We start from the raw sequence: 27,429 nt of genomic DNA on the forward strand, positions 1-27,429 counted from the left end.
TAAATGATAGCCCCCAAATTATGTTAACTATTACAATGACTTTTTAATAGGACTTACACTAAATAGTTTAATAGTTTTTACACTAAAGTTGTTTACTAAGTAGAGTGGCTTTTTAAGGATATACGACCAAGTTAGACTTAAGATGAACAATAATGCAAAAAATGTGTTTTTTCAGTGTCATAACTTACACCCAATACACTGTCAGACATTTAAGCTAAGTTCTTCTATTTCTTTTTTTTTAACTATAAAAGAAATTTTTATTATACAAAGGTTTTCACATAATTGGGTATTTTTCTGCTTTGTACACAATTATTCTTACTCTCCACAGAAAGGCTGCTTCTTAATTCCTCATTGGGTGATGGCAAGCACTAAATCCTGATTTTAACAGAATAGTAGTAAAAATGCCTCAGTGATTTAAGTTATGGTACACGGCTCTTGCACTTAAGTCATCAGGAATGTACAAATGTCTTTTTATTCAAAAATACAAAATAAACTATCTGTAGGCATGGACAATGACAGCAATAAACCCTTACATGTTGTCAACTGAAACCAATAACTGATGGTTATGGTGATTTTCTTAAACACCAGCCAGCCTTTCCTCCCGTCATTTCCCTTCAGCTGACTCCTCTGAAGTTATAGATGAGGAGCACTGCCTTGAAGCTTCCACTCACAGTTCCCATTAGTAGTGGTAAAGCACTGCTCTAGGAATTAGAACAGGCCACCTCCCGTACAGTCTCCCATTCCTCCCATTCTGCCCATTCCAGAGTCTTTCTCTTCTTTAGGAATTTCTGTGACTACAACTTCTGCTGTAGTTAACAGAGAGGCCACTCCAAGCAGCATTCAAAAAAGCAGTTCTCACGACCTTAGTTGGATCAATGATTCCTTTCCCCCCATATTCACAAAATCTCCAAGCATAGCGTCATAACCAACTTCTGAGGAACTTAGCATAATTTTCTCAACAATCAATCATCCCTCAACGCCTGCATTCTTAGCAATGGTCATTGCAGGAATTTTGAGTGTCTTTTAAAATAATTTCTATACCAATTTTTTGATCTTCATTAGCTGAAGTTAACGAGCCCGAGGCTGGAATGCACCGAAGCAGGGCATGACCCCCTCCGAGAATGACACCTTCCTCAGCAGCAGCTCGTGTGGCACTGAGGGCATCTGTAACTCTGTCTTTCTGTTCATTCACTTCAGCATCACTAGTCCCACCAACCTGCAGCACAGCTACTCCACCTGAGAGTTTAGCCAGACGTTCACTTAGTTTTTCCTTTTCATATTCACTAGTTGTGATATCTGACTGCTCAAGGATTTCTTGAATATGTTTTTCAATCTGAGCCTTGTCACCTTTTCCCTTCAAGAGTATGGCATCATCTTTGGTCACAATGACCTCTCCAACTTCTCTTAAGTCATGAGGCTGAACATCTTCAAGATTTAGAGTCAATCCTTCTTCTCCAAATATTGCACCACCAGCAGCGATAGCCATGTCTTATGCTGGTTCTTTCTATTGTCACCCAAACCTGGAGCTTGGACTGCTACAACCTGAAGACCAACTTGTAGCCTGTTCAAAATGAGTGTACTAGCCACCTGCCATTAACATCTCCCCCAGTTATGACCAAGCGCTTACGGTGAGCATTGGCAATTTCAGGAGCAGGTACAACGGGACTGGACACTAGAAATGTTCTTTTCACTCAATAGAACATAGGCATCTTGGGATATACACTGCTGACCTCTCATTGTGTTAATAAAGTATGGAGAAATATAACCTCAATAAAACTCCATGCCTTCGATAATTTCTAATTCATCATTCAGTGTTTTTCCATCCTTTACTGTGATGACACCTTTCTTCCAAACTTTTTCATTGATATTGCCAATTTCTTTGTCTCCATTTGCAGAAATCGTAGTAACCTGAGCAGTTTCTTCAGGGGTTGTCACCGGTTTAGACTGCTTCTTAAGTTCAGCAATTACAGCATCAACAGCTAACATCACACCTCTCCTGATTTCCACTGGATTAGCACCTTTACTAACCTTCTCAAAGCCTTCCTTGGCAAGAGAGCGTGCCAATAAAGGAGCAGCTATGGTGCCATCCCCAGCCTCCTCATCTGTATTATTGGCAACATCCTGAACCAGTTTAGCGCCATTTTTATATTTATCTTCTAAGTCAATTGACTTTGCAATGGTCACACCATCTTTTGTAACTTTGGGATTCCCCCAACTCTGTTCAATCATCACTGTTCTTCCCTTTGACCCCATAGTAACGGCTACAGCATCAGCTAAAAGGTCCACACCTTAAAGCATTAAGGCTCGGGGACCTGCAGCAAACTTTACATCTTTGGCATACGCCCGAGTGAGATGAGGAACCAGTGCCCTGGACGCTGGCCTAATCTGGCAAAGGACTTCGTGTAATTGAAGCATTTCTGTGGGGCAGCAGCAGGCTGTGCGAGCAGCAAGGCAAGCCGTCAGCGGAGAGTGAGGGACAGAGTACCAAGCTCTTCTATTTCTTAACTTAATAGTCTTATTGCCCAATATGAGAAATGACCCAACCTAACACCTGTTTTTTCAAAAGAGCCAAAATCTTGAGCTGGAGGTATGTATTCATTGGATGAAATCTGTATTCATCTCTGCATCCTCAGAAATGCAAGACAATTCTGGGACACAAAGATGAGAAAACAAAGATTCCTGCCAGAGCCTGCAGTCTCATGGAGAAGCAGACAGAACAGTTCCAACACACCTAGGATTGTGACAGAGGGACATGCCAGTGCTGTCAGGAAACGATGGTCCTCAAGAAAAGCACCTTCTAGCTTTGGGGCCTGGATACATCATCTCTTTACCTGGAAAACTTTCTACCACCTGTTTTTCTAGTTAATCCTATTCCCCCTTCTAATCTTGGCTCAGTTTTAGGAAAGCTTCTGACCCCAGAGACTACTGTGTTTCCCCAAAAATAAGACCGGGTCTTATATTAAGGGCTGCTCCAAAAGACGCATTAGGGCTTATGTTCAGGAGATGTCATCCTGAAAAATCATGCTAGGGCTTCTTTTCCAGTTAGGTCTTATTTTCGGGAAAACACGGTAGATCAGGTTCCCCATTCTCTGTTTTTAGGGAGCCCTCAAACTTCCCATCATATCATGTGCCACAGTTCAAAATCGTGTCCATTTGTGTGATTGCTGAAATTCCACTTGGCACTGTACATGGCCCCTCACAAGGGATCAATCAATACACATTTATTAATCAATACACATTTATTGAATCAATGAACAAACAATACTTTTCCTAATTACTTAACAGAAGAAATTCTACATTGCATCTCATCTTTACTATAGCTATGATTTTCCTCCTATTCTGAATTTATCCTGATAATTTTCAAATTCATTAATATCTTTTGGTGATTTACTCAGTAAAAGCTGATTTATATAGTAAAGCTGGTCTATATCAGGTGGTACAATACTATAAAACAAAGATTGGTCAGATTCTGACAGCTCATTTAGTCCCTAGTATGCAATTTTTTTTTTTTTGCGTAAAAATTACTTCTTCTAATATACCACATAAAATCCTAATATGAATGACCTGAAATCACTTTTGTACAAATAGCTATGAACACAATTTACTATTAGTAATAGGCCAATTGGAGGGGTAATAAATTCCATAGAAACCTGAAAGTATCGATAGGTTATAACATCCCTGCATTAGTAGTCCAAGTGAGTCCCTCTTTGGGGTGATGTGCTGGGAAAAGCTCTGGGAAGGTCCCTTTCAGTGCCTGGTCACAACTTGCCAGGGAAGACAGCCCCCAGCCACACTTCCAGTCTGTCACTGCCAATCCCATCAGGGAGCCTCCCAGACCACCAACCACCTGGAACAGCCAGCCCCAGCAAAGCTGTTTGGCGTCCTGAGCAGAACTAGCAGACTCTTGCCCATGCGCAGACTACTCTATGTGCCCCAGCCGGCCTCTGTCACCACTGGGATCTCAGTCTAACTGGATGGGAACTTGCAGGATGGTTACTGTGAACGTGCCTCTTGTCTAGACCCTAGAAGCACATTCCTCGGGCACCTACTGCCCATTTCTGTTGTCATACTATTTTACACTTCTCCATGAAATAATATGGCAGGGTAATTATAAGTCGGACTCTGGAGTCGGGACGCCTGGGTCCTAAAGTCAGTTGCCACTGGCTGTGTGAGGTGGGCAAGGGATTTACAGCTCTAAGTCTCATGTTTCCTCACCTGCGGAATGGGTAAGAGTATCTTCTATCTTAGCGAGTCACTGAGGAGTAAATGTGGTAATGAATGTGAAGAATCTAGGACAGTGCTTGACAAACAGTAAGAACTCACAGGTTAGCGACCACCATAGTTTTTATTTTGTTATCATTTCTTACCAAAACCCTTCCCACTGCTACTGACTTTTTCATAACCCTTTCACTGCGCCTTCTGAATGCTTCCTTCTATAGTAAATAAATTCATCTGACCCTTAACCAATTCCGAGAAGTTCCCTCCACTTATTTATAGTTGTTAGAAGAAAGCTGGCTCTGTGCTGGGAGAACGGCTTCAGCTGTAGCTGGTCAGTGGAGGTTCCTGAGGCTTCCTGACTACAGGGGCCAGAGGACCTTGTAGGAGCCTCTAAGCCCCTGTGCAGCTCCTGCTGGCAGACACCTCCCTCCCTCACACCTGCATCATGCTGCTGTCCCCTCCCTGACCCAGTGCTCAGACATCGCAGCCACGCACAGCACCACAGATGGCATGCAGTGCTTGCCAGCCACATCCCCTTCTAAGGAAACTGCTTGAGTCCATGGGCCCTGCTTCTAAAGCTTCTAAAGCATCTCGTGTCCTAGTGCCACGGCCACCGCCACAACTGTGAGGAGTGAGCACAACTGGCTCGAAGTCTATCCAAAGCTTCAGAAAACAAGGCGGTCCAGTCAAATTCCCTCCCCGGTAAATCTGAACTAGGAAGCACTGAGGAAAAAACGACAAACAGGAACAAAAGGATGAAAGTAAAGGGATGTATAAAGAAGGTTGTGTGTACGTCTGAATTGTGAAGAAGCAGAAAGTGTAAGGGAAACACGACAAACAGTAAGTGGAGGTTATGAGGAAGAACACAGAGCAAACTGGGGATGACAAGGGGAAGGCAGAGCCACAAAGCTCACCAAAAACGCGTGGGGTCCTCTCATTCCCGTCCTAGTCCGCCCGTGTCCGTGAACACGCAGTGCCCCTCGGGCAGCTTGGCAAGCTGTTTTCTTACACGGGTCATGGCCCTCACTCTCTGATGATGGGCACGTGGTGCATGGTCCTGCCCGCCCCATTATTGCCACCATCAGTGACGTGAGCATCAGCAGACAACCACTGATTCTTGCCTCCGACAGCTGTCACAGACACCTTAGTGCTCGCCCCCCTCCCATACCACAGGTCCCGCTGCATCAATGGATGCTGCCTCGTGAACTGCCCGATGCCTCCATCCACCCCTTCTGCCATTTCCTGAAGGGGCCGCCTGAGATGTCCTCACTCGCCTCTAGTTTCTCCAATGGCCCGTCTCAGCAGACGCCCTTGAGAAACGGAGGCTATCAGGAGCCTTTCCTATCCCGGCCCCCTTTGTCTATAGCTGTCCCAATATCCTAACATTAAAGATGGTATTGCAGATACCTGTTCCTTCTCTCCTTCCATTCCCCTAGTTTTCATTTTCTCTAGTTGTCACATAGGCAACTTACAGGTGATCTTCCCACTATTCTCCAAACAGCTTAGCATCAACACACGATAGCCCTCTGAATTAACTTTTGGTTTCCACTTTCATTTTACATCGGGAAATATTTCGTCAGCAGGCCTCCCTCACCCCTCCTGACCCCAACATACTTCCAGGCTGTGAGGATGGTGGGACAGGGAAATTTTCTTACCCACATGAAACTTAAAGCCACATCTGTGATGGTTTTCTCTAATCTTTTGGGATTCAGCAATACTTTGTTTTTTTATTATAAATTTTATATTATTTTTACAGGTATATGAATTGATGAAGATGGGGAGTGACACACAGAGTTGCCCAGTTACAGTCACCAGCAGTTTTTGAAACAGGAAGAAACCGTCATGACCCCGCTAAATCGTGTTCCCAGCTAAACAGCTGTTCATCTGACCTTCCTCCTTAAGCCTCTGTCACAAAAATGTTCTCTCCCTGTCCATTAGGGATGCTATTCAGTTACCTCACAGCATCCTGAAGAGGACACAATGCCATCTCTATATGTAGTTTACAAACTTCAGGATACAGAATGTAGAAGAAAATTACTACAGATATTAAAATAATGCTCACTGAAAAATCTAGTCTGGAAATATGGTATTTTTATACACTTAAAGTATCGTGATCTAATTCTTTTTCACTAGCTTCTAAATTCTATTACCCAAACTTTCAAATTTTGCACTTTTTGTAACTGATTGCCAGCGTATGGAATAGACTAGAAGGAAATTTTTATTTTTTGAAAGGAAAAAGTATTTAGAGGAGGATTAAAAGGATGGGTATAAGCTTTCTAAAATAATAATAATAATAATAAGGAAATTTGTTCATAATAATATGCCTGTAAAGAGTTTTTTAAAAAGTCTTTTTTACAATATGCTACTGTTAAAGTCAATAGCACAGACCTTTTAATTAAAAACAAAGTTAAATATTATAAAATCAAAGCTTTTACTGGATTTACTTTTTGATTAAGCAAAGTTACCAATAATCTACCACAATAAGAAATTTAAATTTTTTTTAAAAGTTAATGTAATTTATGAAGAACTGCAAAGTGTGTGTGCACGTGTGCTTGTGTGTGTGTGTGTGTTTTTCTAATTCTCAACAGTATGCTTCCTCTAAGTAATGATATATTTTCCCTCCACTGGGAAATGGCTATTTGGGTCTTAATAAAGTAATCCTTGGTCTTATGTAAAAGTTCTCTGATAAGCCTGCCAAACTTTTGGTTTCCACAGGGATGGAGTTCTAAGCAGAAGCCGGTTGAATCTGTTCTGCTTTCTCATAAAAACCATATATGTCAAAGCAGTTTCTCAGCCCTAGAATGTACCTTTCACCTTAGTTGTGTTCAATGCCCAAATTTTCAGGTAAGAGGGTGGCAAATACATAATTTTGGGTGTGGGTATGATGAGAGAAATGTTTAATTACCATTAACTTAAAAAAAAAAATACCTGCAATCCATTAAAAGATGGAACAAAATAAACTCCTTCAGAATCTTCCAAACTTTTGGCCATTGTTTCAGTCTCAGCAGCATCTGTGAAAAGATCTGCAAACACAAAAACAAACAAACAAACAACAAAAAACTCTAAAACAAAATGAAGGGTTGGGGAGGGACAAACAGAATTATGTCAAACGACTAGTATTTATCTACATCCACATTTATTATGAATATAATATGAAGCTCACTTACTTAAAAACGTCAACACAAAGCTCAGTTGGCTCTCATGCTATCTGGGCTCTCACACTGCACAGGTTTCCAAGCCCATGGAAGGGGCAAGGGACACAGACAGCTCTCTTACATAGGCTGGGGATGAAGCAAGCCTCACTTTTTCCTTTAAAGATATTCGAGCTGTTTAAAAAATCAATTCTGTGTGTTTTTTGGTATTAAAAACTGTATTCTCCTAAAGATAACACCCATTCCAGATTTGTGATAAAAAGATCATCTACCTAGTAACGAAGAGAATCAACTGAAATACTACTCCATCTAATGGGTCCAATGAGGGGCAATAACAAACAGGTACATTGAAGGTCAATCTTTAAAAAACAAACAAGTCAAAATCCAATTCATTTAATATGCTTTCTTCATTTAAGCATATAATACGCATACAGGAAAATGCACCAGTACTAAGTGGGTGAATTTTCAGTGTGAATACATCCAGATAACAGCACCCAGATCTTCTTTGTTCAGCATCATGCTTGTGAGATGCATTCATTTTGTTACAAGTAGTTGTACTTATTTCATTCTCACCCCTGCGTCATATGCCATTGTGTGACTATACACGATTTATTAAACTGTTCTACAGCTGATATGCATACGGGTAGTTTCCAGGTTTTGGATAATATAAACATGCCACTTTCAACACTCGGTACCTTCTTTTTGGTGACTACATGTATACATTTATGTTAGTTGTATACCAAGGGATTAAACTGCTAGTCCTAGGCTCTTCACATTCAGGACTAGTTTTAGGACTAGTTTTAGCAGATACTGCCAAATCATTTTCCAAAGTGGTTCTACCAATTTAACGCTCCTGTCAGCAGTATGAAAGTTCCAGATACCTCATATTCTTGCCAATAATTGATACTGCCAGTGTTTTCCATTTTAGCTATTTTGGTGCTATTGCATGATGGTTTGATTTTGTATTTCTCTGTTGACTAATGAACCTTCAGTCTTTTTCACTGGCCACTTCGATATCCTTGTTTGTGAAGTGGGACTGAATGTGCATGGGGTACTGACAGCACAGATCAGAGACAAAAGTGCAGGAATTGGTCATAATAAATATTGCTGGATTTATACAGCCTTAATTAAGTTGGTCTTGTTATTATAATAAAGAATTGATTAAAGACAAGGACTTTAAGAAATACCTATACTAAAACTCAAGTTAATGATAATTCAATAATAACTGTAAATTTTACTCAAAATGAGTAATCACATCCATAAGGCACATTCATTACGTCAGTGTCTAGATAATATATCAAGATGTCTCTAGCACTTCAAAAACTAATATTAAAAAGAAAATATTGGTTTTGAAATCTATACCAACTAAAAATCATGTCCAAATGTCAACATTTTAAAATCAGATGTGGATTTTAGAGGGTTGGTTTGAGGAACATTTTTGGTAAACACATGAAGAAATGGGGGAGGGGGGAAGAAATCTAGTTTATTCACATTCTTCACTGGTTGTCCCATTCTTGTTTGAAGAATTTCTCTGATCTTCCACTTAAACTGTTCTCAAATGACCTTAATGATAGAGTCTTTTGGAGTAAGTAAACTTCAGTCTGGCTCTCCCACTGAATGCAACTAAGAAGCCTGGATGGAATGCATGGATAAGCTATTTGAGGAACCAGAAGAAAAAGCCAGCAGGTGGACAGGAGAACTGTAAGGATCACCACACTGGCAGCGAGTTTCCTGTTTTGTTTTGTATTTTGTTTTGTTTTTATTTTCTCTGATATCTTCTGGCCTAGACTCAGGGACAGCCTGAAACTGGAAACTTGGGTCTGTACACTGGGTGCAAATATGAAGAGCTTCTAAAGAAGCCTCTGCTTTCTGGTCTGAGGAGCAGGAGTCGGGTCTCTGTGGAACAGAGAATGGGGAAATTACCCTGTTGCATGCTTTTTGAATTTTTTTTCATTCTACCCGAACAAGAGAGGAGAGAGGGAGGAGGGAAGGGAAGAGGGAGGGAAGGAGGGAGGGAGGGAGGGCGAAAATGAGAACAGAGCTTCAGGGATCTTTAGGGATCTGCGGGACAATAAAAAATAAAAAATAAACCAAAGAAAAGAAAAAGCCTAACACTTCTGTCATTTAAATTCCAGAAGGAGAGGACAAAGAATGCACTGCAGAGAAACTATTTGAAGAAAAAAAGTCTGTAAACTTTCCACAGGGCATGAAATATATAAATCTATATATTCAAGAAGCTCAGCAAATTCCAAATAGGTTAAACACAAAGAAATTCATTCCCAGACACACCATAATAAAACTGAAAACTAAAAATTAAAGTCAAAGAAAAAGTTCTGAAAGCGGCCAGATTACATCTTGGGGAGCAAACATTCCAATGACTATGTTTCTCCTGAAAACTACGAAGATCTAAACAACATCTTTTAAGTACTAAAGGAAAAGAATTCTGGATTGTTCCTACAGCCAACAAATATGTCCTTCAGGAATAAGACAGTATTCGATAATGGAAAATTAAGATAATTTCTTGCCAACAGACATTCTATAACAGAAATGCTAAAGGATAGCTATATGCAAAAAAATAAAGAAGTAAAAAAGAACCACAACCTAAACCTCACACTTTACACAAAAATTAACTCAAAATGTGTTCTACATCTAAATGTAGAACATAAACTCTAAAACTTATCAGAAAACATAGGAGAAAAATCTGTGTGACTTTGTTTTGGCAAATACTTCTTAGATTTGACACCCAAAGCAAATCCATAAAACAAAAAAAATCGATAAATTAAACCTCACCAACTTTTGTTCTGCAAGGGACACTGTTAAAATGAAAAGGTAAGGTACAATCAAGGGGAAATACCTGCAAATCACATATTCCAAAGAGGACTTGTGCTCAGAATCAAAAAAGAACTCTTCAAACTCAACAGTAAGAAAACAATCCAATAAAAAATACACAAAAGATTTGAACAGATACTTCACCAAAGAAGATATATAGATGGCAAATAAACTCATGAAAAGGTGTTTGACATCATTAGCCATTAGGGAAATGCAAACTAAAGACACAATAAAATAACATTACACACCCATTAGAATGGCTAAAATTTCAAAAACAACAACAAAAAACAATACGAAGCACTGGAGTAACATGAACATACACTTTGCTGGTGAGAACATAAAATGGTATGGTCATTCTGCAAAACAGTTTGGCAAGGTTTGTGGTTTTTTTTTAACAAAGATAAACCCATACTTATTTGTGTGTATGTGTTTATATGACACATATAATACTGTGTTTACATGAGCCAGCAACCCCACTCTTAGATATTTCCCCTAGAAAATTAAATCTTATGCTCACACAAATGTACATTAATGTTCATAGTGGCTTTATTAATAATCATCCAAAACTGGAACTAACAGCCCACATGTCCATCAGTGGGAGAAGGGATGATTTACATAGACAGTAGAAAATCACTGCAAAATGAATGAACTATTGATACATACAAAAACATGGATGAATCTCAAAGGCATTAAGCTGAGTAAAAGAAACAATCTTGACCGATTATATACTCTGTGATTCCATTTACTATATATATATATACACATATATATAAAATGGCAAAACTAGAAGTGTAAGGATGGAGAAGAGGTTAGTTATCTAAAGAGGAAGGGAGACGGGATGAAGAGACATGGGAGAGAGCCAACTTCTCTGAGCATGCCTTCTTTTACAGTTTTGACTTTGGGGGTGTTAAAATTCCACATTTAAAAAGGTAAATGACAGTTTTAGAAAGGATGCAGAGAAGGGGAAATTAAGATCGAAAGATAACAGAAACAAATGAACCTAATTTTATTTCAAATTAATAAAATCACTGACAGGAGAAGAAAAAGAACTAATCAAGTAACTTTTGAATAGCATGTTTTTTGCTGTTTTTTTAAATTGAAGTTTATCGGGGTGACAATGGTTAGTAAAGTTACATAGGTTTCAATTCTGTAGAACATCATCTACATATCACATTGTGCGTTCACCACCCAGAGTCAGTTCTCCTTCCATCACCATGTATTTGATGCCATTTACCCTCATCTACAACCCTCCTCTTTTCTTACCCTCTGATAACCACTAAACTATTGTCTATGTCTATGAGTTTTTGTTTCTCTGTTGCTTTTAGTTTTATATCCCACATATCAGTGAAATCATATGGTTCTCGACTTTTTTTGTCTGACTTATTTCGCTTAGCATAATAATCTCAAGATCCATCCATGTTGTCGCAAATGGCACTATTTCTTCTTTTATGGCAGAATAGTATTTGAAAACATTTATCATCCGTAAAGATGTATGTGCTCCAATGTTCATTGCAGCTTTATTTATGGTGGTCAAGACATAGAAACAACCAAAGTGTCCTTCGATAGATGACTGGATACAGAAGATGTGATATATACACAATGAATAGCAGGCTTTGACTATACATTCTTGAGATAAAGAAAACAATCCCTGCAAACAATCGTGAACTAATGTTGCTTGTTGTACTGGAATGGTCTAGTAATTCTGAAACTCTTCTGTCTATACTTCAAAATTCAGCAAATGAGTATGTAATATTAATGTTGTTGGGAGCCCAGGTCCTCGATGTAGAAAAAGGGAGACATAAACATTGAAAAAGAAAAGGTGAGCAAAGACCCCTAGGGGAAGTGGAGGTACAATATAAACTCAAGAGTTTTTCACACATGTGCACTCTTAAGCGCAAGAGTGTGCCTCCCTCTCCCTCTCTCTCTTCCTCTCCCCCACCCCAGCTCTGCCGCAAGAGCCTAGAACCAATGACACCACAGTCATTGTTTTAAAATACCATTTTCTAAATTTTAATTAAAAAAAAAAAGGAGAAAGGACTCATCGGAAAAGTGACTAATTGTAGGGCAAAGGTAGGAAAAATGCAACATAATCTTAAAACGTCTGTGCCCCAAACTACGAAAGTGCTCAAAAAATAATAGACATAGACATTTAAAAGACAGAAGCCAATATGAGAGGATTCTCACCGGCCAAATCTGGGACAATTTGAGCATGAAAATAAATAAGAATTATACAAATTATAACCTGTTCAATGAAATAACTATGATTTTATACTAATAACATATAAACAGGGGAGAAGGGAAAGCTCTCCTTCCTTATACACTAGAATGCTAACTAATAAATTTAGAGGCAATAATGAAGTTACAAAATGTCATTTTGTAACCAACAGGGTGAAGACTGACCCAAGCCAAGAATCATCAATGAAGGCTAAATTTAGGAGACCGGCGAAGTTTGATGAGAAATGGGATATCTAGCTAGTCTCAAAGTATCTCCTCACATATTATTTACCACAAAAGGAAAAACAGTAATTATACAGTGGAGAATTCAGAAAACATCTTGTACCCATGAACAAAACGTAACAGAACCAAAGCTAATGGACACCTTGCATCTCCATGCACATATGTTGAGAAGGACACAGTATCACTTAGGTAGGGTTTCAGCCAAAACCACGTATCCTGGATTTAATCATGAGAAACTCAAATTGAAAGACATTTTATAAAATAACTAGTCTATATTCTTCAAAAGTATCAAAGGCATGAAAAACAAAACAAAAGCTGAGGAAACTACTCCAGGTTAAAGGAAATTATACAATAAGCAATCCTGGACTGGACCTTGTATTGAAAAAAAGTGTCATGAGGGACATTACTGGGACATCTGACAAAACTGGAATATGGACTATATAGACTTGATAAAGGTATTATATCCAATGTTAAACTTTCTGAAGTTAATAACCATACTTTAGATATGTAAGAGAATATTCTTGTTCTTAGGAAATACACAGAAAAAGGAGCATGATATATGCACTCTAGTCTCAAGGAGCTCAGAAAATTATATATTCATCCTATAACATATAGGATAGATGGATGGATGGATGACAGGTAAGTACATAGAGAGAGCATAAGGCAAAATGTTAAAAATTGGCAAATCTGAGGTAAAGTATATACAAGAGTTCTGTTCTATTTTTACAAATTCAAGTTTGAAATTATTTCAAAATAAAAAGATAAAACCGTTCTCATTTTTGCTTCCCGATATATCTAAATATACGCATACCCACCACAACATATATCGGGTACTAATTCTTCGGAATTTTAAAAAGAGATTTAGCTTGCCAATGTTACTTATTATTTCTCAATTTTTTGATTTGTATATCTTTATATATCTTGGCTTGGAATTTTATTATGTTTCTCTCTGTTTTTCCTTATTCGTAAGCGTTCATCATTTCCCCTAAGTGCTGTTTTTACAAGATTATGGTCATTTTCCTTATTTTTTGGACACTATTAAATTGTGTTTCAAATATTTTCCTTGGCCCTGTGCTACATAAGAAAAGACATTTCAAATTTCCATGCAGATAAGTACCATTAAAATACTGTTTTTACCATTCATCTCTAACTATATTATTACAGAACAGGCTGAGATGTTCCACTCTTGCTTTTCTAAGTATGGCACTGAGGAGGATGTGTGCGTGTGTGTGCGTGTGTGTGCGTGTGTGTTGTTTAAAAAGGGATTTATATGACCTTGAAATGAATGAAATGAATGTCCATAAATTAACAGAAAGAATGAAGAACAGAAGAAATGTACATTTTCTAGTCTATTCTTGACCAGCAATTTGCCCGTTACACATCCTGGAATTAAAAGCACTATGGAAAGAAAAAAAAAAGAAACACTATTTACAAACATTTCACAGTAACATACTTTCTTTTATATAACAACCATATGCATAGAATCTTTAAGCCTAATTTAATTAGGGGGTCATTTTACTACATATTAAGAACATTTCAAAACCTTCAGAGAGGATCTAATACTAGTCCTGCTCAAACTCTTCCAAAAAAAGGAAGAAGAGTCAGTACACCCTAACTCATTTTATGAGGCCAACATACCCTGATACCAAAATCTGGTAAGGATAACACAAAAAAAGAGAACTGCAGACCAATATCTCTGATGAATACAGATGCAAAAATCCTAAACAAAATTCTAGCAAATCGAATACAACAATGCATTAAAAAGATTATTCATCACGACCAAGTAGGATTCATCCCTGGGGCACAAAGATGGTTCAATAAAAGCAATCCATCAATGTGATACATCACATAAACAAAATAAAGGACAAAAATCATATGATTACATCAATTGATGCAGAAAAAGCATTTGACAAGATACAACATCCATTTATGATTAAAACACTTAATAAAATAGGTATAGAAGGAAAATACCTTAACATAATAAAGGCCATATAAGACAAGCCCTCACCTAATCTCATAATTAATGGTGAAAAGCTGAAGCCCTTTGCCTACGTTCAGGAACACGACAGGGCTGTCCGCTATCACCTCTGCTTTTCAACATAGTGTTGGAAGTCCTTGCCAGAGCAATCAAGCAAGAGAAAGAAATAAAAGGCATCCAAATTGGGAATGAAGAAGTTAAACTGTCACTCTTTGCAGATGACATGATGCTATATATAGGAAACCCTAAAGACTCCACCAAAAAGCTATTAGAAACAATCAACGAATACAGTAAAGTTGCTGGCTACAAAATCAACGTACAAAAGTGCATTGCATTCCTATATACTAACAATGAAATCTCAAAAAAGGAAATAAAAAAAAAAACCAATTCCTTCTGCAATTACAGTAAAAAGAATAAAATACCTAGGAAAAATTTAGTGAAGAATATGAAAGACCTATATGCCGAAAACTATGACATTTTTGAAAGAAATTGAAGAAGAGACAAAGAAATGGAAAGACATTCCGTGCTCATGGATTGGAAGAATCAACATAGTTAAAATGGCCATATTACCCAAAGCAATATACAGATTTAATGCAATTCTCATCAAAATCCCAATGGCATTTTTTAAAGAAATAGAACAAAAAATCATCAGATTTTTTTGGAACCACAAAAGACCTCAAATAGCCAAAGCAATCTTAAGAAGAAAGAACAATGCTGGAGGTATCACACTGCCTGACTTTAGCTTGTACTTCAGGACTACAATAATCAAAACAGCATGGTATTGGCAGAAAAACAGACAAATAGACCAATGGAATAGAATTGAGAACTCAGAAATAAAACCACATAAATATGGACAGATAATTTTTGACAAAGAAGCTAAAAACATACAATGGAGAAAAGACAGCTTCTTCAATAAATGGTGCTGGCAGAGTTGGAAAGCCACGTGCAAAAGAATGAAACTGGACTGCTATCTGTCACCATGTACCAAAATTAATTCAAAATGGATCAAAGACTTAAGGATAAGACCTGAAACAATAAACTGCATAGAAGAAAATACAGGTACTAAACTTATGGATCTTGGGTTCAAGGAGCATTTTATGAATTTGACTCCAAAGGCAAGGGAAGTAAAAGCTAAGATAAATGAATGGACTACATCAAAATTAAAAGCTTCTGCACAGCAAAAGAAACCTTCGACAAAATAAAGAGGCAACCAACTGAATGGGAGAAGATTTTTGCAAACAGTGCCTCTGATAAGGGGCTAATATCCAAAATATACAAGGAACTCATTCAATTCAACAATAAAAAAACAAACAACCCAATTGAAAAATGGGCACAAAACCTGATGAGACATTTCTCCAAAGAGGATATACAAATGGCAAATAAACATATGAAAAAATGCTCAACATGACTAATCATCAGAGAAATGCAAATAAAAACCACAATGAGATATCACCTCACCCCAGTCAGAATGGCTGGCATCAACAAGACAAATAGTAACCAGTGTTGGAGAAGTTTTGGAGAAAAAGGAACCCTCATACACGGTTGGTGGGAATGCAGACTGGTGCAGCCTTTATGGAAGGCAATGTGGAGGTTCCTCAAAAAATTACAAATAGAATTACCGTATGACCCAGAAATCCCTCTCCTGGGTATCTACCAAAAAAATCTGAAAACATTTATACATAAAGACAAGTGTGCTCCAATGTTCATTGCAGCTTTATTTACGGTGGCCAAGACATGGAAACAACCAAAATGTCCTTCGATAGATGAATGGATAAAGAAGTTGTGGTAAGAAACTACTAGAACTGATAGATGAATTTAGTAAAGTAGCAGGATATAAAATTAATATTTGGAAATCAGTTGCATTTGTATATACCAATGATAAAATATCAGAAGGAGAAATTAAAAAAACAATTCCATTGACAATTGCTCCTATAAAATATCTGGGAATAAATCTAACCAAAGATGTAAAAGATCTGTAGTACTCAGAAAATTATACGACACTGAAGAAAGAAATGAAAGAAGACATAAATAGATGGAAACACATTCCATGTTCATGGATAGGAAGAATTAATACAGTTAAAATGTCCATACTGCCTAAAGCAATATACATATTCAACGCAATTCCTATCAAACTACCAACGAAGTTTTTCACAGAAACAGAACACATAATCCTAAAATTTATACGGGACCATAAAAGACCCCGGATAGCCTCAGCAATCTTGAGAAATAAGAACAAAGTGGGAGGTATAACAATACCTGATTTCAAACTATACTACAAGGCTACAGTAATCAAAACAGCATGGTACTGGCATAAAAATAGACACATAGATCAATGGAACAGAATAGAGAGTCCAGAAAGAAATCCATGCCTATATGCCCATCTAATCTACGACAATGGAAGCAAGAATGTACGATGGGGTAAAGACAGTCTGTTCAGTAAGTGGTGTTGGGAAACCTGGACAGACACATGCAAGAAAATGAAGCTGGACCACCTCCTTACACCATATACAAAAATAAATTCAAAATGGCTTAACGACTTAAATGTAAGATCTGAAACCATAAAATATCTAGAAGAAAATATAGGAAGAAACTTCATGGACATAACCCGGAGTAAGATTTTCACTGATATATCCCCTCGCGAGAGGGAAGTAAGAGAAAAAATAAACATGTGGGATTACATCAAACTAAAAAGCTTTTTCACAGCAAAGGAAACCATCAATAAAACAAAAAGGGATCCTACTGAATGGGAAAAGATATTTGCCAATGATATATCTGATAAGGGATTAATATCACAAATCTATAAAAAACTTACTCAACTCAACTCCAAAAAAACAAACAACCCAATTAAAAAATGGGCAGAGGACTTGAGGAGACGTTTTTCTAAAAAGGACATACAGAAGGCAAGAAGACATATGAAGAAAATGCTCAACCTCACTAACCATCAGAGAAATGCAAATAAAAACCACAATGAGATACCACCTCACCCCAGTCAAAATGGCTATCATCAATAAATCAACAAACAACAAATGCTGGCGCGGATGTGGAGAAAAGGGAACGCTAGTGCACTGTTGGTGGGATTGCAGATTAGTGCAGCCACTATGGAAAACAGTATGGAGGTATCTCAGGAATCTGAAAATGGAACTACCCTATGATCCAGTAATTCCACTCGTAGGCATCTACCCGGAGAAATCCAAAACTCCAATTCAAAAATCTGTATGCACTCCTATGTTTATTGCAGCACTTTACACAATAGCCAAGACATGGAAACAACCGAAATGCCCATCGGTAGATGACTGGATTAAGAAGCTGTGGTACATTTATACAATGGAGTATTACGCAGCCATAAAGAAGAAAGAAATCTTATCATTTGCAACAACATGGATGGATCTAGAGAACATTATGTTTAGTGAAATAAGTCAGAAAGAGAAAGACAAGTACCATATGATCTCACTTATATGCGGAATCTAAAGAAAAGAACATGTGAATGAACTGATCAGAGACAGTTTTGAGGACACAAAGAAAAAAAACGAGAGTTGTTAGATGGGCGGGGACGGGGGGGGGGGGGGGGTTGGGGATAAGGGGAAAGGTGAAGGGATTGGGAGGCGGCTGGTGGCCGCAAGATGGCCTCAGGGTTTTCTGGAAATTAATTTGGGGAACTTATTCAATAATGTTGTAAAGATTTTGTTGGGTATCCGAAGGGCATGCGTCCTATTTGGGAGACCACCTCAGGGATGGTGTGGATGCCTGATCGTGGCGTTGTGCACCAGAGGCTAAACATTAATGAATGCCAACTATAATTTTTAAAAAATAAATAAATAAATAAATAAACATCTTTTTTACATTAAAATAAACATCTTACACATTTAAGATGAAATATTTAGGTTAAATACTCTAAAACTTTTCAGAAGCAATCATTTGCCATCTAAAATAGAAACAAAAATTCAAAATCATTATATTCTATCTATTATTTTTTGGACCTCCTGTTCAAGAGGTGAACTCAAAACATGTTTTACTTCATATCCCATGTTTATTATGTTCTTGTGAAAAGCCATATAAAGGAAAATGGGGCTGAGAATTATTCAGCCTTATTGTTTCTGGATAGGCAGTTGTTTATTTAGATAGTCTTCCTAAAATTCCTAGCATGGGTCATTACTTCTGACAGTTTTTTTTTTCTTTTATGTGAGTGTAGTTCTAAGAAAATTTCATGCCTTCTTTTATTAAATCATGTAAAAATGACCCAATATAACCAATTATAGCCAAAATTTAGCACCTACTAACAGATAGGCATTGGAATCTCAGAAATAACACATTTTCATTGGTGTCTGGACTTTTTATGAGCCCCAATAGTTAATTTTTACCTGTATTTTATCTAAGTTTTCATCCCATATGATCTTAGTAATCAGTGATTTATTTTTAAGTAGCAGATTTGAAAAATATTCCTTTTAGTTAATGAAGGTGGATGTATCTTCATTGTAAAGATGTAGAAATGAGGAAACAGTGAAAAATTACATGGTATGATTTGATGAAAATAATTAAGACCCAGTACCAACTACTAACGTTTATGTATCATGTTGTCCCCTTACTCTTAAAAAAGAAAATGAGAGGCACTCACAATAGAGATAATAACAATTGTGCAAGCAGATTATAGAGAGAAATTATATTAATAAATGCCAGTTTTCTCATTTTATGCTAACTTTTATTAAAACATGTAACACAGCTTCTTTTTTTACTTCATCAGTATTGATAATTTAGACTCGGTGTATTTTTATGGAATTGAAATAACATTCTGTTTTTAGATATGTATTAGTAGAGATTAAAATGTTTCTAGTACAATGCTTCCGGATATAATAGTCTTTAAATCATGAACTATTACTACAATTCAGAATTTTTTTTTAAAGTGGCCCAGAGGGAAAATTGCAATAAACACTCTTAAACAGTGAAATAATTTACTCCCTGGTATATGGCTCTGTTTAAGGTGAGAGCAGAAAGTTCAAATTAAAGAAGCAAGAAATAAAAAATAATTGTCATTTAAAAGGAAAAAAAAGAAAACTTAAATTAGGTTGATATATGAGCAGTTCAAGTAAAATAGAACGAGAAGTGGCCTGCATATATACATATATACAGGCCAACGTTTTCTTTGAAAAATACCCTATTTGTGTACTTTCTCCTTGTTGAGATCTTTGTTCTATTTCCATTTGGCTGGAGTAGTTCCTCAGGTAATTTCCTCAGAAAGTATACACTGCCTGTCCAGAAAATGTCTGTTTTGTACTTAATAAGATTGATATCTTACCCCATCGGTTTTTGTTTGTTTCCATTTGAATATCTTTTCCCATCCCTTTACTTTCTGTCTGTGTGGGTCTTTCAATCTGAAAGGAGTGTCTTGTAGGCAGCATATGTAAGTGCCTTGTTTTCTTATCTATTCAGCTACCCTATGTCATTTGTCTCTTGATTGAATCCATTTACATTGAAAGTAATTGTTGATAGATATGTAGCTATTGCCATTTTATTATTCATATTTTTTCCCCTCCATTAAAGAAGTCCCTCTAACATTCCTTGTAATACTGGTTTGGTGGTGATGAACTCCTTTAACTTTTTCTTGTCTGGGAAGCACTATCTATCCTTCGATTTTAAATAATAGCCTTGCTGGGCAGAGTACCCATGGTTGTAGGTCCTTGCTTTTCATCACATTGAATATTTTGTGCCAATCTCTCCTGTCCTGCAAAGTTTCTGTTGAGAAATCAGCTGAGAGTCTTATGGGGGCAGCCTGGCGATGATGGAAGAATGGATAAAGAGGAGATGGTACATATATACAATGGAATATTGTTTGTCCATGGAAGGGAATGGGTTCTTGCCACCTGAGGCAGCATAGATGGACCTGGAGGGTATTGTACTGAGTCTCCGGAGTGTCAGACAGAGAAAGACAGATGCAATGTGATTTGGCTTATATGTGGAATCTAAAGGAAAAAAATAACAAATTAATAGATACAGAAAACATTTTGATGGTTGCCAGATGGGAAGAGGGTCAGGTGGTGGTGAGTGAAAAAAGGGAAAGAGATTTAGAAGTATAAATTGGTAGTTACAAAATAGTCATGGGGATGTAAAGTATAAGAAATATAATCAATAATATGGTAATAACTAAGTACAGTGCCAGGTGGATACTAGATTAGGCAGGGGGATCACTTTTTCTTTTTTTTTTTAATTAAAGTTTATTCGGGTGACAATGGTTAGTAAAGTTTACATAGGTTTCAAGATCACTTCTTAAATTACATGTCTAACCACTATGCTGTACACCTGAAATTAATATAAAAATCTTAGGTTGGTGCAAAAGTAATTGCTGTTTAAAAGGTTAAAAATAATTGCAAAAAACGCAATTACTTTTGCAGCAACCTAATAATATTGAATGTCAACTGTAATTGAAAAATTTTAAAAGGGGGGGAAAATGTGAAGGGGAATAAGAGGTCCAAATTTCCAGGTATAAAACAAATAAGGGATGTAACGTACAGCATGGGGAATATAGTCAGTAATATTGTGATAGCGTGGTACAGTGTCAGATGGTTGCTGGTATATCATGGTGATCACTTCTTTAGGTATATAAATGGTGAATAACTGTGGTATTCACCTGAAACTAATATAATAAACAAAGATATCTTAGAAAGGTGCTGGGACATTGGCTCATTGTTTTTTTTCTGTAATGTGGAGATGTTGCTCCACTTTCCAAAGTTTACAACTAACTTCCATGCCAGTCTGAGTGTTTACAAATAAATCGTTCTTCTTGTCTTGAAGCTTTTCTTTATTTTGGGGATTCTGACAATTCATCTACATATCACTGCCTTAGTTTGTCTCTGTTTTTTTTTTTTTAACTTGGTAAGCCATTTCAGTCTGAAAATTCAGGTCTTTCTTCAGGTTAGGGAAGTTTATTTTCAATTATTTCTTAATTTTCACATTCTCATAATTCCAGTTCCATGATTATATTTTCATATTCCAGTAAAGAGACTATTATGCACAGTTTTCTCTTTGATCTTTCCTCTATATCCCTTACCTTTCAGGGGTTTTTTTTCCTTTTGAAATTCTCCCTGATTCCTATTTGGGTTTTCAGCACTGTCAATTTTATGTTTTTATTAATTTTTTTACATTTCATATATCATAGTTTTTGTTCTTTGAAATTCTTATGTTTCCCAAACATTTCTTTGCAGCATTTTCTTTTGTTCCTTTATGTTTCGGTTTAGTTGGTGTTATTTTAATCTTCCGTTTGTTCCATTACATCTGCCTCTGCAGGAGCCACCTGCTGTGTTTCACTGAACCTGGTCCCACGCCTTCAGGGTGCTCTATGCTCTTAAATACTCTGTGTTCTCTTTCAGGTCAGTCTTATGGGGTTGGCAGGCGGTGAGAGGTAAGGCGGTGAACGCCCTGGTGTTTCTCGAAGTATGAGAAAGATCAGACCTCACCCCTCAGCCTGGAAGAGGCGTAGTTTAGACGGAACAGTAGTGAGGCCGGCTGTTAGCGGCTCTCCCAGGGATGGGCCAGGCCAGCTCCTTCCTCTTCACATGTTGAGGGGTTTTTCTCTCGGTTCGGGAGCCTACGTAGAGGCTCGGAGCACATCCTGAGGGGCCTTACAAACTCAAGTATTTCCATCACTAACACTAGGTGGTGCCATCTACAGACCCCAGATCTGCACAGTGTATCCCAGAACTCAAGGCTTAACTCCTGTTTGGGCTCCACTCCAGCTTCAGCAGAGAACCTTACTCATCTTGCTATTTGTCATCCCAGCAGGAAGCAAGAGGGAGGCAGGGCCATAAACTAAGCCCTACTCACTAGCAGTAACGCACTATTCACCACCACCTAGAATTAGTTCATATTCGAGAAAATGTTTATCTCCTCTCCTTTAATGAGGGATGCTATATCTCTCTTGGGAAAATACCCAGAGAGAAGGAACCAGTTTCCTTTATTTCTAGTAAACAAGCGTCCTGGGCTATTTTAAATGTGTCTTATGGGGATTGCCTGGAGTAGGCAGATGTGACATGTAGCAATTAAAAGTGGCACTACTAAGGAAAAGATGTCCCTTGACTCATGTTACTGGAGGATGGCAGTGATGGGAACTCCCTCAGTTATAGAGAAGAAATGGGGCATTCTTTCAGTGCCTTACACAGGTCACACTGCGGTCTTCCTCTCTGGTCCTCTCTGTGTGGACTGTTCCATGACCAGCTGTCTCTCCCACCTGCCCCACCACTCTTATTCTTCCTCCTGGGCTCTTATTCTTCCTCTTGGGCTTAGCTGAAACATTACTTCTTTAAAGAAACATTCAGGTTCTCCAGTCAGACAAAGCTCTCCCTTTAAAGAGATCATTGATCCCACAACTACTTGTCCTTCCTCGTACATAACAGTAATTATTTTCAATTGTTCATTTAATATATGTCTTTCCTGCTAGACTGTGCCCTCCAGGAGGGCAGGGAGTATCTGTCTTATTCATGGTGTCCTCCTAGCACGTACAGTTCCAGGTACATACTAAGCACACAATTACTTGTTAACTGAATACAAGCTGGAAGACATAAAAATAGTTGTAAGATTGAGCTAGCAAACTAGAACAAAGAAGTGAAGGGAAGCAGAAATGGACCAAATTAAAAAGAAAAGAGATGATTATGTAGGGACCCAAATGTGGCCGTTAACATAGGAGGCTAAAAAAAAAAGTGAGAGAGAACTAGCCTGTGTGAAAAAGATTAAGAAAATAAATCTAAACATCAGGATGAAACTGGTTTAAAACAGCTTTTACGCCTGAGCCTGAGTTGTACAACTCAGTAGCGACACGGAAGGAAACCACCATTCAGAATGGAGCGAGTCCAACAGGTCAGACAAAGGTATAAAGGCTCAGATTGCACACCTTCAAGGAAATGACAGGATTACTCAGGCTCTTCCGTGCTGTGTGTCTCCTGAATGATGTAGTTATTTTTCCAACACACCCATTAAACTGAATTCTCAGAATAGAAAGAGACACATTCAAGTAAATGTCAACTTTCTGTATGAATTTCAGACAGACACATACCAGTAATGTTTAGCTAAGCCGATCATTGAAATTTCAAAGTTGGTCCCTCCAGTTGGACCAACAGTCCTGTTTTCCTGCCAGAGATGGGGCAGACCTTCAGGAGGGGCTTGTGCCTCTTCTCCCGGAAATCACACCACCTTTTTAGGTCAGGGTCCCTTAGCTCCATCTCCCAGGAAAGAATTTTCATCACTTAACAACCACAATGGATGAGCCTCAACCCAGCTGGACAGTGAAAATGATTCTCACTGACATATGCACATGCAACTCGGGGATGACTTTTTTCTTAATGATGAATGTGAAATTATTCCACTCTTTCTTTGCATCTTCTGGGAAGGTGCAAAATTAATGAAAGGTATAACTAAAAGAGAAGAAATACTCGTATATAACCTATAAGTTTCTATTTCTGATAATCAGGAGTCATCTAAAGATACATGTCCAAAAAATTAAAAGAAGTACATTTAAGGAGAAATCTTTTAAGTGATAAAAAGCTTTGAGATAAACATTTTTTTGTTAATAAGTAATCTTATGCTTATCATGCAGATGAAGGCTTGTAGACAAAGAGAGTGAAAGGAAGAAAGAAATGAATTGACATATTCCTCCGAGAGTGTATGTTTTCTGCCAATAGAACTAGCTTTGTCTTTAAACATACTAGCTTAGTTCAAATCAGCAAAGTAGGAAGTCAGAGCTTGCTCCACGATGAACTGGCCAGAGATAACTACTGTTAATACATTGGTATGCAACCTTTCACATTTTATGCATAAAACACAGGTATATAATATACAGGCTGGGCATTATTTACAGTAGCCAAAAGGAGGAAACAACCCAAATGTCCATCAAGTGATGAATGGGTAAAGAAATTGTGGTCTGTCCATACAATGGGATATTACTCAGCCCTAAAAAGAAATGAAATACTGACTCCTGCTACAACACGGATGAATTTTGAAAAGATTATGCTGAATGAAAGAAGCCAGTTACAAAACACTACATATTATATGATTCCAACCATATGAAATGTCCGGAACAGGCAAATCCACAAAAACAGAAAGTAGATTAATGGTAGCTTAAGGCTGGTGGGTGGAACAGGGAGTCACTAACAATAGGTATGTGTGTTTCTTTTGGGGGAACAAAAATGTTCTCAAATGAGACTGTGGTGATGGTTGTACAATCCCGTGAAAATACTTTAAAAAAATTGATTATACACTTCAAATAGATGAATCATACGGTATGTAAATTGTATCTCAATAAAGCTAGGTTTTTAAAGAGCACAAAATATTTACACAGGCAAATGCTTCATCCCCTCCTTAATGTATAATAGACAGTATTTCATGTCAATAAGATCTGCAACTACAGTGTTATTTGTGGCTGTACAATGTTCCACTCCATAGATACACGGACAGTCACTAATTTAATGCTTTATTATTAGGTAGGACCTTATTTCCAATTGCTGTATTAAATAACCCTATGTATACACATCTTTGCACACCTGCCTGATTGCTTTCTTAGGAAACAAAAAATAGAACTGTGGGCAAAGAGTCCACACTCTATAAAATCACACATATTGCCTGGTCTTCCTCCAGAAAGGCCATACTAATTAACATTAATCCTCCTGGAAAACATAATGTTTTTTTCTCTACATTCTCACCAATGTTGAGCATATCGAACTAATTAAGCTCTGACAATGATAGGTGACATAAATTTTATACGTGTATTTCTTTGATTTTTAAATTTGAACAGCATTTTTAAAGTCATTTGACTTATGAAATACCTATACCTCTACCTTTGTCCATTTTTTGTCATCTTTATTAATTTTTCTGACATATGCTACAAATGGTTCTTACCAGTTTGTCTTTTAACTTTCCTTATAGCATCTCTCTTCCTAGTCATTCTAATAGTTTATATACTTAAGTCTATTATTCTTTATGGTATCTGGCCTTAACACCTAGCCTTTTACAACCTCCCAATATTATAAAAATAACATTCTACATTTTCTTCTAGCACATGTCATTTTATGTTTCATTTGAACAATCCATTCATTCCCAACTGATCTGCAACCCTGTGGCATTCTTGAATTCTTTAAGTCTGGCCTTTGAAATCTGGTCAAAGATGACTTACCTAACTGTTGGGCCCATTTTATGGCAGTGCCGGTGTCTCCTGCATTGCCTTCAGCTAAGCATACAACCTCTTGCCCAATCTTCCACCCAATTAATGGATAAAAGCCTTTAAAAAAAACGTAAGTCATATAACATAATTCATTGCAAAGGCGTCTACAATGAAACAATCTGATTAAAAAATGAACGAAGTGGCTCTGAAGTCAGAATGCCTGGGGTCAAATCCCAGTCTTCTCTCATTTAGTAGCTGTGGTCTTACAAGTTTCTAACCTCTTAGCCTCAGTTTCCTCAACTGTAAAATGGTCTACCTCAGAGCTTGTGAGAACAAACTGAGTTAATACATAAAAAGAATCTAGCACAGTGCCTGGCATATAATATGAACTTGAACATTAGCTTTTATTAGCCATAGGCATATCTATGTCTCTAGAAACAAAAAAACAATATTTTAATTAAGAAATAAGAGGTTATCATGAGATTGTTTTTGCTTGAGGACTGTCTTACATATTACATTTATCTGTGATTTCTCAAAAAGGCTCCTATGCAGAAGCAACCTGATGCAATGATCAACATTTTCTAGCTTCCATTTTCCCAGTTAGGGGAAAAGAAAAAGCTTTAGCAGTGATGGTAGGTAGGAAAAAGATTTTCAAATCCACCTCTTAGAAACCATGTTAGGGGACCAGACTAAGAGGCCCCAGCCATCCTGGGCGTAGTTACATCATCTGGATTTCTTGGTTTGTACATCCCAGGATTTCTCCCCCTAGGGAGAACAAATTTTTAGCAACTGTCATTAAACCCTAAATACACATGCATCACTAGTTGATAACTACCACCTCAAAATAATTCACAAAAAGAGGAAAAATTTCTAACACATAAAAGAAATTTTAGAGGTCTAGAAAGATATTTTAAACACATATAATATGTATTATAGGTACATTTTTGAAAAGCTAACCAATATACCCTAATCCTTCTGAATTTTTCCATTAACATCTCTCATTGTTTATGGTTTTAATGTAAAGATAAAAGGGAAACAGGGATTGTCTCTAAGAATAATGAAAAATATGTCAGAGAATATCCTTAATGTAAAATGGGAAAATAGTGTCATGAAAGTTAAACATGCAAAAAGTAGTATGTTATTAATACACAAGATAAATTCTAACTATTTACCTCCAACACTCTGTTGAGGGTTATTTCCAGTATTAATGTCCAAAAATGTCCCAGTCCCCATGGTTAATTTCACATCTCCTGTCTGGAAGCAGCACTCTCCAAACATGGCTGACTGCTGGTCCGCGACCTGCCAATCACGTTCACAGGTAAGATCTTTGGGCCCTGAGCAGTGAGTGGCCCATTTCACTGTATCCCACTGTCTCACTTAATTCTCATGGTTCAACATTTTCTTTCCTTTTTCATTTTCCGTAAAAAGAATCTTGGGAGAGAACAGGGAACAACAACTATAGGATAAGAGTCTCTCTAAGACTAACCTACTTCATGAGTATTAAGTATCATAGAATTAATCTTAGAAATAAAGGTCAGAATAGAAATTATGCAGAAAATAAACCAAGATTTTTTGTTTACATCTTACAAGTGTGTTCATTCAGTAGTCAAAATAACTGACCTCACAAATTTCTCTTAATAAGAGTGACAGGTGTATGC

The 27,429-nt window shown here is 37.4% G+C and overlaps 1 protein-coding gene and 1 pseudogene across 5 annotated transcripts in view; both read right to left on the reverse strand.

Annotated features, from left to right (window-relative positions):
• GK5 (glycerol kinase 5) overlaps positions 1-27,429 on the reverse strand; it is a 94,986-nt gene that overhangs the window by 14,281 nt on the left and 53,276 nt on the right. For 2 of the 4 annotated variants that reach the window (XM_081070483.1, XM_081070485.1), the window contains 3 exons: positions 26,944-27,070; positions 25,784-25,888; positions 7,147-7,241 (listed from right to left, as the gene is read on the reverse strand). In XM_081070483.1, the coding sequence (XP_080926609.1) occupies positions 7,147-7,241; positions 25,784-25,888; positions 26,944-27,070 (327 nt within the window). Of the gene's footprint in view, positions 1-7,146; positions 7,281-25,783; positions 25,889-26,943; positions 27,071-27,429 lie in introns of all 4 variants that reach the window. The other 2 variants (XM_081070482.1, XM_081070484.1) reach the window with 1 other exon arrangement.
• Positions 709-2,415, reverse strand: LOC308509308 (60 kDa heat shock protein, mitochondrial-like; annotated as a pseudogene). Its single transcript has one exon. The product of its transcript is annotated as a 60 kDa heat shock protein, mitochondrial-like (transcript).

The sequence above is a fragment of the Rhinolophus hipposideros genome (assembly GCF_964194185.1).
Source record: "Rhinolophus hipposideros genome assembly, chromosome: 2".
Taxonomy (NCBI): Eukaryota; Metazoa; Chordata; class Mammalia; order Chiroptera; family Rhinolophidae; genus Rhinolophus; species Rhinolophus hipposideros.